This window comes from Phyllostomus discolor, chromosome 13 (assembly GCF_004126475.2).
Source record: "Phyllostomus discolor isolate MPI-MPIP mPhyDis1 chromosome 13, mPhyDis1.pri.v3, whole genome shotgun sequence".
In the NCBI taxonomy this organism is placed as follows: Eukaryota; Metazoa; Chordata; class Mammalia; order Chiroptera; family Phyllostomidae; genus Phyllostomus; species Phyllostomus discolor.
Window position 1 is genome coordinate 11,276,023 of NC_040915.2, and position 16,890 is coordinate 11,292,912.

General features: G+C 44.4%; 1 protein-coding gene across 1 annotated transcript; it reads left to right on the top strand.

Annotated features, from left to right (window-relative positions):
- Window positions 1-9,637: 9,637 nt before the first annotated feature.
- Window positions 9,638-14,789, top strand: WNT8A (Wnt family member 8A). The gene is made up of 7 exons (XM_036014831.1): window positions 9,638-9,705; window positions 9,798-9,831; window positions 10,058-10,196; window positions 11,388-11,513; window positions 12,230-12,372; window positions 13,538-14,071; window positions 14,360-14,789. The coding sequence occupies exons 1-7, from the start codon at window positions 9,638-9,640 to the stop codon at window positions 14,525-14,527; spliced, it is 1,212 nt and encodes a 403-aa protein (XP_035870724.1). The 3' UTR covers window positions 14,528-14,789.
- The last annotated feature ends 2,101 nt before the right edge of the window (window positions 14,790-16,890 follow it).

The window sequence follows — 16,890 nt, forward strand, 5'->3', positions numbered from 1 at the left end:
GTTTATAATTTCTGACAAAGATTTGCTATTTAACTATACTACCAGCAAAGTTTACGTCACATTGGGAAGATTCTTTCTATCTGGGCCTCAATTTTTCTTTTGTACAAATTAAAGGGTTAAAATAGGTCAATCCCATGGACTTTAAAGACTTCATGAGTAACCACATATCACTGTGAACATCTATTCCGAAAACATCGACCTTCGTTCCTCAAATATTTATTAAATGCCTGCTATAAGTCAGGCACATTTTTAGACACTGGGGATATATAAATGAGCAAAACAAATGAAAGTCCTCAGCTTAAGGACTTGACATTGAACTAGAACACTTACATGGTTCTTACCTTGTGCCCAGAAGAGGTCTGAGCACTTTAGACAAACAGACTCATTTAGTCCCATGACATCTCTGTGAGGTAGATACCGTTAATACCATCCCCATCTTACAGATGAAGACAAAGGTACAGAAACTCGAGGTTATACTAATCAGGTCCAGAGCCAAGATGTGAACGCAGGCAAGCAGTCTGACTGCAGTTTCTAGGCTCTTATGTTATGCCACTGCTAACTCTGGAAAAATTCAATGAAACTACTTTCAAGATTAACTGGTTTTGAATTTCTTGCCAAAAGGTGATGACCTTATAAAGCTGGCATAAAAGATCCATTTAAAAATAGTATGACCCTGGTTGGTGTGGCTTAGTGGGTTGAGTGCTGGCCTGTGAACCAAAGGGTCCACAGTGCGATTCTCAGTCAGGGCACATGCCTGGGTTGCAGGCCAGATACCAAGTAGAAGTCCCATGAGAGGCAACCAGATGTTGATATTTCTCTCCTTCTCTTTCTCCCCCCCTTCCCCCTCTCTAAAAATAAATAAATAAAATTTAAAAAAATAAAAACAGTATATACTCAGAAAATTTACAACAAAGAGGAACATTTTCTATTTAATATTGATAGAAATCGACAGAAATTATTCTTTTAGTCACCAATTAAAATTCTAAATAGAAATTATAACCACATAGAGTTCCAATATGACTGTATATGCTATAATTTAAGTGGATGTAGTGTCAGCTCAGAGCTTTGAGAAATTTCTTTTTCATTATTAAGTTTCTTATTTTTTGGTTTACATATTTCTTGAAACAATATGACAACAAGGAACAATAATCTTCACTTTATTTTGTAGGTGACAACTAATAATTATAATATACTATTTGCTGGTATTAACTAATGTCACTCACAGAAAGATCTGTAAGAAAGGATAGTCTGTATAAAACTCACTGGTCCCTGAGCCTTTGGGTGCGCCCTCTGTTGGCGAGATTCGTTCAGCCCAAGCTTAAGGCAAACTCCAAGACAAAGTCTGGATGTGGGCAGCCTGGACAAATTCCCAGATTGTCCAATCAGTACTGGATGAGCTCTTTGATATCATCTTGTCCGGGTACCCTATGTTGCAATTGAGGAGGAAACTAGGGCTCAGAAGGGAAGGGAGTTAGTAACAGATGCAGAGCTAGAGCCCAGGCCTCCTGATGGGATCAACTGTCCCAGTTTTCCCAGAATGTGGGACCTTCAGTGTTAAAATTGGGCAAGTCCAGGGAAAAAATAGGATGCCTCTTGGTTCTGGCTGTCCACTGCTTTTTAAAAATATCTTCAGGAGGCTGCATCATTCCCTGCTGGGCTCAAGCTCAGGAAGAACTTTCATCTATTCCCTTTGACTTTCCTTTTGAGTTTTACATAGAATTTTTAAAACCGTATTCTCCTGCCTATTGCCCACTTCTCTTCATCTGCTCTCTCTTGTTTTGTCCAGAAAAGCTGAGTTTGCAGGGCAAGCAGGGTTGTAGTCATTTAGGAATTAAGAGGGAGTGATGTCATCTCTAGAAATTATTTCACCCAACTTATGCTTCTGAATGGTCAAAATGGCATCCAGAGAGTGAAACAGCATCCCTCACATCACATGGGAGGTAAGAGCTGGCCTCTGAGTAGGTAGATAACTCCAGGGAAGGTGTGATTTTAGAAGCAGGGCTGACTCTGACTGCCTCCTCTTCATCAAAGACCTCTTCTTCCTACCTATTCAAGCCAATGATTCCATCATCAGAGTTTCGTATCAAATGTGAATTCCCCTGGCAAAGGTTGGCAAATCAGCTGTCAGACTCTCCAAATGAATGGCTTCCTCAGAAACTCCAAACACTTCCCTGACTTCCCAAGGCACTCGTCCTAGCCTGTGCATGCACAGCTCTGGCTCACACGCTCATGCAGTTGTTGGAGACCCGGCTCTTCAATAGTCTGCATTCTCACTGCATGCATTCCCTCTGTGTCCCCCACAGGACAGGGGCATCTCTCCATCCAGTACCATTATAGGGCCACATGAGAGCAGTGTCCCACAGGATAAAGTATAAACTCCTCTGCTTACATGTGGAGATCTGACTTGCTAAAGGACATGCTCTGGACAGGGCCTTGGTCTGTTGATTCACAGATATACTCCCAGCACCTAACTTGGTGCTTGGTACACATGGGTGCTTAAAAAATATGTATGTTGATCAGCTAACTGATTCAACTCTTTCTACACACATTTATCACCTAAGACTTCCTGGCTACCCTCTACTCACAAACTTTAACAACCTGACCTTGCACGTATACTCAATGGTCAGAATTGTCTGTTGCACCTTGGTTCTTGTGCTTTTTACTCTGGAGACTTCCTTCTTTCATCTCCAGCCCTCCTCATCTGCCTATTCTCCAAGTCCTATTTCTACTATGAGCCTTCCTGAGTACACCAGCCCAACACGACCTCTTTTGCCACACAGCAACTGTATTCACCGCTCAGCTGGCCCTCCACCCTCCGCTTTGCTTGTTCTGGGATTCTGCACAGCCCTTGTGCTGCGACCAGCTGTACTCTTTATTATCCCCCCACCTCCTTTGCTGGTGTCACTTCAGTGGGAACCTGTCTTTGGCCCCTGCTCTTTCTCTCAATCCCTCTCTCCAGTGCCCCAGGCAATCTCACAGCTTCCACTATTTCCTCTCCCCAGTAGATGCCCAAATCTAGACCTTCAGAATTCTGTCCTCTCTCCCCTGCTCCTGAGCCAAATCTTCAACTACCAAACATTCCCATTGGGCTCTGCTGCCATCCCGTTTATCTCTACATGAAGCTCTGATTTCCCAGGTGACACCATCACCCTTCTCCCCAGTCACACAGAGTAGAAAATGCTGAGTGAGCTATGGATTGGGGAGAAGGGTGAATGGGAAATTAAGTGCCAGGACTGTCAGTTCTTCATGAGAGACATCTCCATCTCTCTCCCACCCCCAGTCTTTGCCCACACAGCAACCAGAGTGATCTTTTACAAATGGGAGCCAGATTCCCCTCCCTCCCCACACATCCACTTAAAACCCTGCAATGACCTCTCATCGCCCCTAGAATAAAGGGCCCGAATGATCTGGCTCCTGCTGCTTCCCTCAGCTTTCTCAGCTCCCCACCCCACCACCACCGGAGGACTATACCAAGAGCTAGAGAATCTGACCTTGGGGTTCCTCTGCCAGGGAGACTTCTCCCCCTACTCTTTGCAAGGTTGACTTCTTGTCTTTAAGAACATGCTCCAGCCCTGGCCAGGGAACTCAGTTGATTGTCCCATACACCAAAAGGTTGAGGGTTCAATCCCTGGTTGGGGCACATACCTAGTTTGTGGGTTCAGGTACATGCCCTGATTGGGGGTCAAATGAACAATTTTTTGGTGTACAGAACAATACTCCAACAACCTGAGCCACCCAGCCAAGCCAAGAATTCCTAATTTTGATTTAATATAAAAAGTAAAAGAAACAGGCATATTGATATGTAGTATCAGGGAAAGATGTCCATGATATAAAAGTTTAAAAACCAAATCGAGGATAACAGCACAATTTTATTTTTAAAATTATATATATAAGAATTTGTGTATGCAGAGAAAAAAATTCACACTAAACTTTTCATCATGGTTACTTACAAGGGAGTGGGATGGGGAAGACTCTTTATTTTTTACATTATATGCTTCCACATTATTTAATTTGTTTTGGTAACAAGCATGAATCACATACTGTTTTTAAAACCCATTTATTCATGTGTATACATCAAGTATTTGTTGTTTGGTTGATAACTTTCTCATTTATATCTTATATCTACAAGTTTTTCAAAGACAAGATCATGTTATAAGGATTACTATACACCCTCCACAGTGCCAACTCGGAACTGCCTACCCGTTAGGCAGGTGCTCAGTAAAGGCTGAAACTACGATACTGAATCCCACATCAAAGCAACGAAGAGCCTGTTGTACTACTCACGGCCACCAGATGGCAGGTCTCCATCAGAAGTCCTCTTCTATGGCAGTGTTTCCTACCCTCACTCCTCTAACCTTTCCACAGGGTACTTGATCTCATTATGGTAGTATTATAAACTGGTTTTAGTTTTCTTTCTCAGATCAGATTGAGAACATCTTCAGGATAAAAATATAAACTAAGGATAATTCATCTTAGACCCATAAGTGTCAGTACTGGCGTGAACTCAGCAGGTGGATACAAGGTCCTACAGAAGTAAGGCCTGCTTGAATGTGGTTGGTAGGATAATAATATGGGTGTAATAATTGATAGTTTTAATTTGAACATTTCACCTAAAATGTCATATGGTGTGGTTGAGTGTGACATTATGATACAGGATTACATACCTATGATTTTGTAAAGAAGATTTTGCAATAAAAAAGGGGTGTTATTTGTGCCAGATCCATTTTCTAGAATGAATAAATGGATGTATATTTCTCCAAAAACTAATAAAATCCCACAATTATCTCCACACTTTCTTTCCCAATGATTAATTAAGAAAGATTAATTGGGCATTTCTGTGCCCTACCACGTGTCCAGAGATGGGTGTTTAGAATGGTGAAAGAATAAAAGATACAAGTAAGGGGGGTTGTGCCAACTGAAATGGGAGTCTCCCTGGAGGAACCCCTCCAGCTCCACACCTCCTTAGGCTAATGGTGAGGATGTAGCTTCTGCCATCTGGGCATCTCATTCCGATGAGACAAATATGCTGCTCTCCTTGGAGAGCGCCCTGTGTAACACGGATTGACAAGGCCTAGCCCTCGGGAGCTTCCAGACTGATGAGGGAAACACACCATCCAACAAGAAACAAATCTAACCATGGCTTGCAGACCTATCCTCCTGAACGTACCCCAGCTCTCACAGGCTCATGAGTTCAACAGACCATCATCTGCTCCCATTTTCCACTCAGGAGGGCCTCCTTTCCTCTCCTTACAAGGAGCACCCCAGGTCTGAGAGGGAAACCAAAGAATTCTCCTCTTCCTTCTCTGGGCATGTTGTTGAGGAAGTTTGCAAGTCATTGAGACTAAATCGAGGGCCAAAGGGAGGGTCAGGAGCTCAAGCAGCTGTGGCATTTGGACTGGGAGTCAAGTATCCCCAGGGGGTGGAAAGAGACAAGCTTCCAGGGAGGAGGGGTAAGACCAGAGATGGAGAATCCCTGAGCTCTGCTCAGTGTCACAGCTCAGGGGAATATGCATGGAGGCCCATTTTCCCCCTTCCCACCCTCCTTATCTAATTAACAGAGGAGTGTAAAAAGTCAGAAATCCTATCTCTCTCTCTTCTGGCATTCTCCAACCACCCTCTACCCTTCTACTCCACACCTTCTCCCAATTTGCTCTGCAGTAGAAGTAGCCCCTATAAGCTCAGAGCCCTGAAAGGAGCCTCAAAAAGAAAAGTGGGGGCACAGGGATTTGGGGAGTTTAGTGAAAGTGCACATTTGGAAAGCAGTATTGGCCTGGGATGCACACCATCGTCATCACAGAGTAGTGACCAAACATCCTGGTTTGCCGAGACTGTCCTGGTTTAAGCACCAAGAATCCCAAACCACAGGAAACCCCCAGTGCTTGCTTCGGACTCCTGGAATCTGAACATTTTCAATACTAAAGATGGAAGGGAATTCTTCCCTTCCCAGATTCTTCTGATCTGGTCCCACCTCCTTCCTAGCTCCATGAATACCTTTCCAAAGTTACCTGAATTTATTTATTGTATTCTATTTACCATCTTCTACCCTACATTATAGTTAGACACACACATTACCTCCTACTTACTGGATTCCAAGCTCCTTGAGGGCTTATGGCTCCTTGAGGGCTTAAGACCTATGGCTCAGGAAGACTTAAAGACTTATACATGATTGGAACAAAAAAAATGCATTTTGTGTTAAAGTCCACAACATATTTTGCATTTTATGTCCCAGTGAGGGGCCTAGAGGGAGGGCACAGGGCTCTAATAGTTTTCTTTAAGGTGGTTCCTGGCTTAGAAAACTGACTATTAAATTTTCCAGAATTTTTCAAACTGGTTGTTAAACACAGTTTTTATTAAAAATTAAATTATATAAACATACAATTAAATAAATAATATTAAAAACAAACATAAGTACTCAAAATTCATCATTTCCTACTTATTTCCTACTTATTTCTTACTATTAGCTATACGCAAGGTTATTTACATCTGTTATTTCTTTTTTTTTTAAGATTTTATTTATTTAGCCCTGGCTGGCATAGCTCAGTGGATTGAGCGCGGGCTGGGAACCAAAGTGTCCCAGGTTCGATTCCCAGCCAGGGTACATTCTTGGGTTGCAGGCCATAACCCCCAGCAACCGTACATTGATGTTTCTCTCTCTCTATCTCCCTCCCTTCCCTCTCTAAAAAATAAATAAATAAATAAATAAAATATTTAAAAAAAAATTTTTATTTATTTATTTTGAGAGAGAGAGAGAGAGAAACATCAATGTGCAGTTGCTGGGGGTTATGGCCTGCAACCCAGGCATGTACCCTGGCTGGGAATCGAACCTGGGACACTTTGGTTCCCAGCCTGCGCTCAATCCACTGAGCTACGCCAGCCAGGGCTATTTCTTTTTTTATGATAGGAATACTATATGATGGATGATGTGCTACTGTTCATCTCTTCCCAAGTCCATGTTGGTAATTTGAAATTGACCATAGTGAAAGTATTTACACTATGAAAATCAGCAAACACTACCAATCATGGCTTCCGTGACACCAAAGCTGGTTGCTGAAGTCTACCAGCACACCACTGGTTCAGGGACACTATTTTGTCTGTCCTGTCATAGGCCCACTCGGTCTCTACTGTCATCTTCTGCTCTAGTCTTCATTTCAGATTTCCATTCTGGAAAGAGGGAAACCAAGAGTTCTATCACCATTAAAAAACTAATGGGATCATAGATCGGGGGTTAAGGAAATGGATGCACAGGTGGGCTGCAAACGATTTGTAGGCCAGGGTGGAGTGAGTGCCTTTCTCTGGCTCTTCACTCCTTCCAGGAAACCTGTGTCCACAATGAAGGACTGTGGTCAGTCCAGCTCAGGTGTCCTATGTAGACAGAGCCCGAAAGGACTCTGAAGAAGGCACTGGTTGTCCTCCAGGTATCTATCTTACATGTCTATCTTGATGGCCAACTGAAGAATTCAAAGATAATTAAGATGGTTCCCATGCTGACAGGTAGGGAAGGCAATGGTCACCATTTCTGGCCTCCAATTACCTGTGGGATTAATAGATGCTGTAAATCTTAAAATTGGGATTGAAACATTCAAAAGAATTGGGAAAATGTTTAGAGGTCATTCAACATTCAACATCTTCCCTACTCCTTCATTTTACAGATGAAGAGACTGAGTCCATATAGTAATTAATAACTGGCCCAAGGTCACACAACAGATGAGTGACTGAAGTCCAGGGCTCCCAATACTTGGAGCCAGTGGCCTTTCCTTAACATCTCAAGTTCCTTTTAAAGAAATTATATGATCTTTAGAGAATCTGAGCAGGATCAAGCACACAAAGAAAAGCACATTAACTTCCCCTCTGCTTCCTAGAAGAAAAAGGAAGGTGTTTATAGAGTACCAACTAAATGCCAGCTGCTATGAGGGACAAAGAGGAATAAGACTCAGTCGATCAAACAGGAAGTGAATTTGGAGTCACTCCTAAAACTCTTTCACAGGGGGTGTGGGGGGACTTCCTTGGGGCTAACAGGAACCCTGATCTGACCCCACAGTGAGTAGCATGGAAATGAACCCTGCCGTCTTAAGAAATGAAAGCTAAAACTAGATTCTTGATCGGAACTATTAGGAAATAGAGGAAAGGTCACTGGGACAAACTCAGGGTGCTTTTCCTAAGTAACTCAAGCCCCCAACACCTCTTTTCCCCAAGGAGAGAAGCCCACAAGCAAGCAGAGGAAAAGCTTGTTGAACTGAGGCAGAGCTTTACTCCATTAAGGACATTTGGCATTTGTGACATTTGTACCCATCCTTCTAGAAAAATGAAATTTAAAAAAGGGCATAAAAATAGGAGCCCAAATTTCTTATTAGATTCAACATATCTAAAATTATTCCATCAAGTAGTTATAAAAGTTTCTAAACATTTTCATTTCTGCACTTACCTTATCAGAAAGAGAACAGTTTGCAGACTGACACTAATCCTGACTCATACTTTGAATTGCCCTAAAAAGGCCTGGAGACCCCTTTGCCCCCCATACGTGTCAGGTGAGTGGAAGCCTAAGCTCTGTTTCTCATCCAAATCAGGTCTGGGGTGCTGGGAAGCGACCTGGAAACCCACAGTCACATGGTACTGAGTCAGGACTCTGACTTCTTGCTTGTACTTCCCTCTGAACCCCAGCCTTAGGGAAGGGCTTCTCCAACTAAGGAAAATCCCTACCCCTTCACCATAATCCCCAATCCTACCTAACGGCGCCTCAGGTCCCTACTAGGAGGCAAAATCATTCATTCCATCATTTGTTCATCCATCTAGTCATCTTCTTAAGCACTACAAATATGAAGTGAATCTAAAAGACAGATTCCTGTCTAAGGGGCTGACGTCCTTGAAACAAAGTGGTATGAGACAGAAAGCCACCAGTCTTTTCAAATACAGCCCTGGGTGCCCAAAGGTTGTTTCCCACATACACAAGCAGCTAACAAACTGGAGATCTAATCCTCAAGTACAAAATGATAGACTCTTAGGAATGAAAGAAATTTATGAGAACTTACTTTGGTAGAATGTGCTAGAAGGTACTGCTGCAGAGATGATCTCTGAAGTGTTTCTGCTTCATGGTCACCAAGGGAGGAGGTAGAAACAGTGCACCCTTTTACATGGGTTCCCTACATAATTATTAACACCTTAGAGATAAAGGCAGGGCAAGGGGTGGGGTTTCAATGACAGATAAGGACACTGCAGCTGCAAAGGACAAGTGACCTACTTTCAGGGTTAGGAACCTTGCCTGCTCCAGGCTACAGGATTCTGAGAAATGAGCCCTCAAGCAGGAAGAGACATAAGTCTGACTTGCAGAGGAAAGATACCTCCAGGGTATGGAAAGACTTCAGACCCTCTGTCAGCCTGGGAGTGGAGTAGGGCTGAAAGGGCGGGGTGGGGCGGGACTTTTCTTGAGGCTTTGGGCTGAGTCCCTCCTCCCTGGTCCCCCATTGGGTCAATGGCTCCAGCAGCCCTGCCAGTGAGGGACAAATGAAAAGAGCTGTTGATTTTTCCCCCTTGGCCATTCAGAATTTCCCCACATAAATACTGAGAAAGACCCTGCCCCTCCTCACTTTTTCTCTGGAGTTGTCCCTGGGCTGAGTCTGGTCCCCTAGGGGTGGGCAGGGCCATGGGGGATCTGTTTATGCTCAGGGTGGCTGTGGGCATATGCTGTGCCACCTTCAGTGCCTCTGCCTGGTAAGTGCTTCCCCCGACGCCTTGCTCCCTGCCAAGGAAGCCCTCGTTATCTCAGCCCTGTTCACCAATGCCTCACTTTTTCTTTTTGGTAGGTCAGTGAACAATTTCCTCATAACAGGTCCCAAGGTAGGATGTCCCTGGCTTCTGTTTTCCCCACCCAGCTTCTTAAGGGAATTCTTCTGGGGAAGGAAAAGAGGGGTGGGGGGACAGTGCCAGAAGTCCCTCACCCAGAGGAACCCATGCCTGTTCCTTAATGGAGAGCTAACCCATTTAAGTCCTGCTCCCCACACCCCTAATTTGACAACCTGCTCTGAGCCAGGGCTGAAGCTCATAGTCCTTTTCCCTTGGCAAGGCCTACCTGACCTACACTACCAGTGTGGCCCTGGGTGCCCAGAGTGGCATTGAGGAGTGTAAGTTCCAATTTGCTTGGGAACGCTGGAACTGCCCTGAAAATGCTCTCCAGCTGTCTACTCACAACAGGCTGAGAAGTGGTAAGTTTGTGCACCTGTACAAGGGGTTATATGTGCATGGAGATGGGCTTGTAATATGTGTGAATGTGTAGCATGTATGTGCACAGTGAAATAAAAAAGTTATCCATGATCTGCTGACCCGCCACTTGGCTACATAACCTTGAGAGAATTACTTCCCCTCTGTCAACCCCAGTTTTGTCATTTCGTTATAAGGCCAGCTCTGTTTAGCTCACCAGGAATATTATAAGGGTTGAATGAGGTAAACATAAAGGTATTTCTTTACAAATATAATAATTATTCTATTGGTTTAATGCATGCCTGTATTTGATATTTGTATACACTTATCTTACACTGATCTGGATGAAATAAAAATGGGGAAAAGGCTCTGTGTTTGCAGCCCCTGAGGAAGTGTCCCATCTGTCCAGCTGTCAAAAAGTCCCAACAGCTGAGGAGCTGAGAGATCACATTGAGCTGTGCCTCAGGTGGGGTGGGGTATGCACATGCAGCGGGGGGGGGGGGGGGGGGGGGGCGGGGCAGGGGCAAGGGAGGCTATTTATAAGTATGTATAGTAGTTTGCGTAAAAATCATTTACACAGGAACCATAAAGAACTACCTAAAAAGAGTTGTGGGAAGAAGTAAAGAAGATGGAGACAAATAGAAATATTTCTGTGGGTTATACAAAAAAATGGGGAGTATGTGGAAATGAAATGGGACATTGTTTATAAAGAGTTTAGGAAGATATCAGCTCAGTACATGGGAGCCATGATCATTATGATTATTACATAGCTCTACTTTCATGTCAGAAAGAAGAAAAGTCCCTTCTGTCTTTCCTAAGACAGCCTCATGGCCCTAAGTCCTCACTGCCTGAGGACTGAAAGCAGTGGCTAATGACCAGAGGCCTAGGCTGGACTTCAGGAGAGAGGGGCCCTGGCCCCAACACCACACACACAGCTGGAGAGGAGAGTGGCCTTGGTCTCATTTCTCTGCCTCTGGGTTTTACATTCCTTCCCTATCTGTAGCACGGGTATGCTCATTCCTGCCTGAACAAAGTAAAGATGAAATAAGGAGATATGTGCTGATCTCTCAAGTATAAGAACATTCTCTTAAACCAAAAGGGAGTGGGGGACAAGGGAGAGAAACAGCATTGCTTCTCCAAAGCCTCTGCTTTGGGTCATCAGAGTCCAACTTTCCAGTTCCCTTTCTCTCTCAAAGCCACCCGGGAGACTGCATTCATTCATGCTATCAGTTCTGCTGGAGTCATGCACACCATCACCAAGAACTGCAGCATGGGCGACTTTGAAAACTGCGGCTGTGATGAGTCAAAAAATGGGAAAACAGGTAAGTTGGGCTCCCTGATGAGAGGAAGAGGTGAAGAGTGCAGAGCTACATGCAGACTAAAGTCTTCCAGGGAAAGGCTGAGGGGCACAGCTCCAGCTCCCTCAAACCCGTGGACTCCAAGAGCAACTTCATAGGTGGGAGGTCCTGGACCTAGACTCTCCTGAGAGCCGAGCTGGGGTCCATGATTCCAGGAACAGCACATAGCACAGAGCTATAAAACAAGGCATCTATAAACGAGGAAGCCAGAAATAGTTTAAAGCTAACCTTGATATATCAGGGTTAGAATGGCTTGTCCATAATCCAGAGCACTCAAGTATGCCACCTAAGACTTACTCAGATTTGTCGCTTATGAGGGAAGAGGCGACTCTAACAAGACTATTAAAGAATAATGGTGCAGAAGTCCAGAATGTCTGACCTAAGATGAACCTTTGAGGTTAGCTAGGCCATCCTCAGTGTGCCTGCCTTCACTGTGGGTATAGAGACTAATTACTGAGAGCTAGGAAGTACCTGAAGGGTGGACAGTTGGCTTTGGGAACAGGAACCCTCCCCCCCAACCCTAAGTACCTCCATTTCTCTGTCTCACCTTCAGCTGCAGCTTTATATGATTCTAGAGCACATGGGGATGGCTTGGCCGTGCCAGCTGACATGACCATGGCTCTTCTCCTGGGGGCTTGGTAGGGAACTGTATGCAGAACTTATTCTGTTCTTATGTGTAGGAGGCCATGGCTGGATCTGGGGAGGCTGCAGCGACAATGTAGAATTTGGGGAAAGGATCTCCAAACTCTTTGTGGACAGCCTGGAGAAGGGAAAGGATGCCAGAGCTCTGATGAACCTTCACAACAACAGGGCAGGCAGGCTGGTGGGTATAGGAGTTGGCCAGTCAGCCATCAGACTCAGTATTGGCAACAGCTTCATATCTGTACAACATTTCACAGCTTTCAAGAGCTATCTCCTATCCAAGTTTCATCCTCACACCACTCAGGAGGACTGGGATGGCTCCCCCATTCTCTGGATGACAAAGCCAGTTAAGGTCAAGCCAAGTGGCTTATCCAAGGCAACACAACTAACTAACAAGCATCATAGCCAGACAGTGAACTCAGATCTTCTAGTCTAGTCCCCTTATCACTAACACTTGTGCTCTGGCCCCTCCACAGGCCTTGCTTCCATGATTTAAATTTTTAACCCTTTCAACTGTATGTTCTAGGAAATTAACAGGGGCTTATCGTCCAGCCCCTGTCTTAAAGTCTGTTTGGGCTTCAAGGGATTGGGATTGACCTAGGCTTCTCTGGAGGGTTTATTCTCTGCTAAGACTTAGGGTGGGGTGGCAATCCCTGGAGTATTCTGTTCTCAGATCTGGGAGCAAGTTGGATTTAGAGCTAAGAGCATAGAAATTTCCCTTTGAATCTATGTTTAGATGTTCTGGTTGCCCAGGGCAAAAGGAAGAGGTCTTCAAAGCAATTACAACCATGGGTAATTGCTTTGGGGTAGGGGGATTCCAACTCTAGGAGCTTCCTTCCCTCTGGGAGAGGGTCCAGAGCACATATCCAGGTCCTCACAAATACTCTTATCGCCCAGCTTCAAAACAGTAACAGTGCCAATGACCATATTTTTCTCTATAATTTACCAGTACTTCCTTGACCATCCTTATTCCAATTAGGCAGATAAAACTACAAGCTCAACAAGTGACGAAGTTTGGGCCTGGAGCCTAGGTTTCCTGACTCCAGTAACCTTTTCAACACCTGTCTGGTTTTCCTTAAGAATTTCCTAGGGAAGATTTAAAATCACCAGTACCAAGGTCCTGAAGCCCTTGAACACTCTAATTGATAAGATCTGAAGGAGGGCCCAGGGATAAATATTTTTCATGGCCTTCCCCAAGTAATTCTGATGTTCCTCCAAAGTTAAGAAGCACAACTCTAAAATATTCTTTTTAATTGCAAACTTTTGGTCTTCCCTACCCAGAGCTATTCTCTCATTTGTTCTCTATCCCTCTCTCTCTCTCTCCCTCTCCATCTCTCTCTCTCTAGGCAGTGAGAGCCACCATGAAAAGGACCTGCAAATGCCATGGCATCTCAGGGAGCTGCAGCATCCAGACATGCTGGCTGCAGCTGGCTGACTTCCGGGAGGTGGGGGACTACCTAAAGGCCAAGTATGACCAGGCACTGAAAATTGAAATGGATAAGCGGCAGCTAAGGGCTGGAAACAGTGCCGAGGGCCGCTGGGCACCCACTGAGGCCTTCCTTCCTAGTGCAGAGGCTGAGCTGATCTTTTTAGAGGAGTCACCAGATTACTGTATCCGCAACTCCAGCCTGGGCATCTATGGCACAGAGGGTCGGGAGTGTCTGCAGAACAGCCACAACACATCCAGGTGGGAACGGCACAGCTGCAGGCGCCTGTGCACTGAGTGTGGCCTGCAGGTGGAAGAAAGGAGAATTGACGCCATCAGCAGCTGTAACTGCAAATTCCAGTGGTGCTGTACAGTCAAGTGTGACCAGTGTAAGCATGTGGTGAACAAGTACTATTGCACACGCTCCCCAGTCAGTACTTGGCCCCTAGGCAAAGGCAGCACCTGACAACACCCACACAAAATCATTTGCTTAACTGAATGACAATGGAGGGGGACACAGCTTCTCGCTTGGAGACAGTAGATTGAATAACAATTAGAAAATCACAGGGTTGGCCTGTAGTCCTCTTGATATCTGTTATACATGGGAAAATTGAGGCTCAAGACTATACAGCATATTCCTGACAGAGCTGAAATTGGAACCTGGGCCTCCTTATCTGGGCAGAGCCCATTTCATCTTCCTACACATTACTTCCTGGTCTTTATACCTGTACTTCTGCGGCTTGTTTGGTTTGGAATCCATATCCAGAAGGACCTTCAAAGTACTGTTCCCTGCAAGTTTCAGAACACATTCAACACAACTGTGCTGCTGAGAATCAGAAGGAATGGAAGCAAAAAATTAAAGAGTTCTGTCCAGATTCTTAAAGGAGCAACCTCCCCATATCCTGACTAGTTCCAAAAAGACCAGCTAGGAGTTCATGCAGATGAGTGGGCAAAGACAGATACCTGCCTAGTGAATGAGAGGCTTTCAGGGTGTTCAGTTTTTCACCTGAGTAATGCACTTTTGAAAAATTCTTCCCACCCAACCCTGGGGAAACCAGGAGCCAACATAACCTGAGGACTTTGCCAGCTCAGAAACTGTTTCTGGGGCCCTGAAGAAGTAATAATGGTATCAGTGTCCCAGTAAGTGGACAGGTGACAACAACTTACCCAGACCCCGCTTCCCCAGCCCCAGAGAGATTTACCTGCAGAGAGCTGTAAAATGACTCTATTTTGTTATTTTCCCAGATTGGGAACTGAACTTTATTTTGTAATAAATGCTTCTAGAATGTATATCCAGCTGAAGCCTTTTATTTCTCTCTTTGGAAAACTTAGGACCAGAAAAGGGATAGGAAACCCTGCTTCTGTATTCCAATTATGCACAAGGCTAAGGGAGAAACTGGAATTATTCAACCCCCTAATATCAGTATCTGACAGATAATAAGAGTGAAACTAAGGAACTGGCCAAGAGGAAAACAATCCAGACTCCCAGATTTAAAAGGTGTCATTTTAATGCAACCAAAGCAACTTGAGGAACAAGGAAGCCCTTTGAACTTGAACCATATTCAAAGTGTGTTTACTCTCTTAACTTGGGCTTCCTGGGGAGTCTGTACACCAAGGACCTGGGCCTCAGGGCAAGAGACTAGGAAAGTTGTGGATTCTACCTTCCTCATTTGCACTTCTACATCTTCCACTGGCAATCTTTGGGGGAGGAGTAGTTTCCCCATAAAGGCCCTGGGGACACAGCCATTGGTCTCCTAAACCTGAGCATTTCAGCCTGGGTGGGGGGAAGGGCTCTCTTCTCTGCAAAGCACAAGCATAAATTATTTTTTAAAATACCAACAGGAAATAACCAAGCCTTATTATTATTATTATTTTGAGTGAAAAGGAAGGTGAAATGTTCATTGAGAAAGTTGGTGTCTCAAGAGAAACCATAAGCAGGTGTCTTGAGAGTCCACTCTGGTGTTTTTAAAAACCAGGCGCCAGAGACAAGAAGAAATCCATAAAAATGTAGCCTATGTCAAAAAATTGGAACATTTCTTCTACCTCCGTCATTCTAAGGAAGGTACAAAAATACGCTACAGTTAGCAACAGAAATGTGGGGGGGAGGTGTGTAGAGGTAGTAGATGGGGGAATGGGAGAGATGCTATCTAAGCACAGAATTGTGAAAAATAGGCAACCAAAAGATTATTTCCCTGTGATTCCAAGAAAAAAAACACGTAAAGGTATCTTTATGTGTGAAACCCTCAATAAACAGGTGCCAAAGCACCCATCATGACACCTGAGTTGTGATGCGGTGTGAGGGAAATGAACAACCGGGGTTTTCTCCCTTTATTCTGAACTAAATCTCCGTCCAAAGAACCTAGGTACATATTGCTTTGACATTTCCCCCAGGACCTTGCTGACATTCCCAAATAATCTTAGGGGGGATTTTCAGAAACAAACTGTCCCTGCTGCCCTGTCCAAACTGTCATTCAAGAATAAGATGCCTTGTGTTTTCTGTGGGTTTATATCTGAGGTTTCACTAATGAAACCCAGAGCAAATTGGGAATTCCATGAAAAGTTTGTCAACTTCCCCAAAAAGCCCATAGTCCCACTCCTTCCAAGACGCATTCATCTTACTCTAGTGGCAATCAATCACATCAACCAATCCTCCCACACGGACCCTGGCCCAGAAACTAAAGGAATTTGAATTTCTCTACATCCATCACCTTCCTGTCAGGGATTCATTCCAAGGCATTACAGTGACATTCAGATTCATTAGTTACCACCCTGCACCCCTTCCTTTTGGCTCATCCTTAACAAGGGGGCTATCGTTAAGGTGACAGAACAGTAAAACCCCCATGTTCAATAGGTTCAGGACCCAAGACAGGAAGATTGGCCACAATCTGCTGAAAAAGGAGTCAATTCAATGAAGGAAACATGTGCGTGAGCCTATTCCCATGTTTTAGTAAATCCAGACACTGCACTTCACATCACCTAGAGAAAGAAGCCTGTATTTTCTCAGTCTAGATTAAAAAGGAGAATATATTTACGCTTGTCAGGCTCCTACAGATGTTTTCCTCCTTATCCTCTTTCTTCTCACTTGACTTTTGCTGTAGGTGGAATTAGGACTCCTTTTCCTAGAGTGTCCTATGGTCCCCTGACAATTTCCTCAGGGCTTGCTGGTGGGTTTATCACACAGGTAAGGGTGGAAAGGAAGTGACTGAACACCTACTAAGTGTCACATACTTAATATATATTATCTCCTTTAATCCTCAAAACAATCTGATTAAA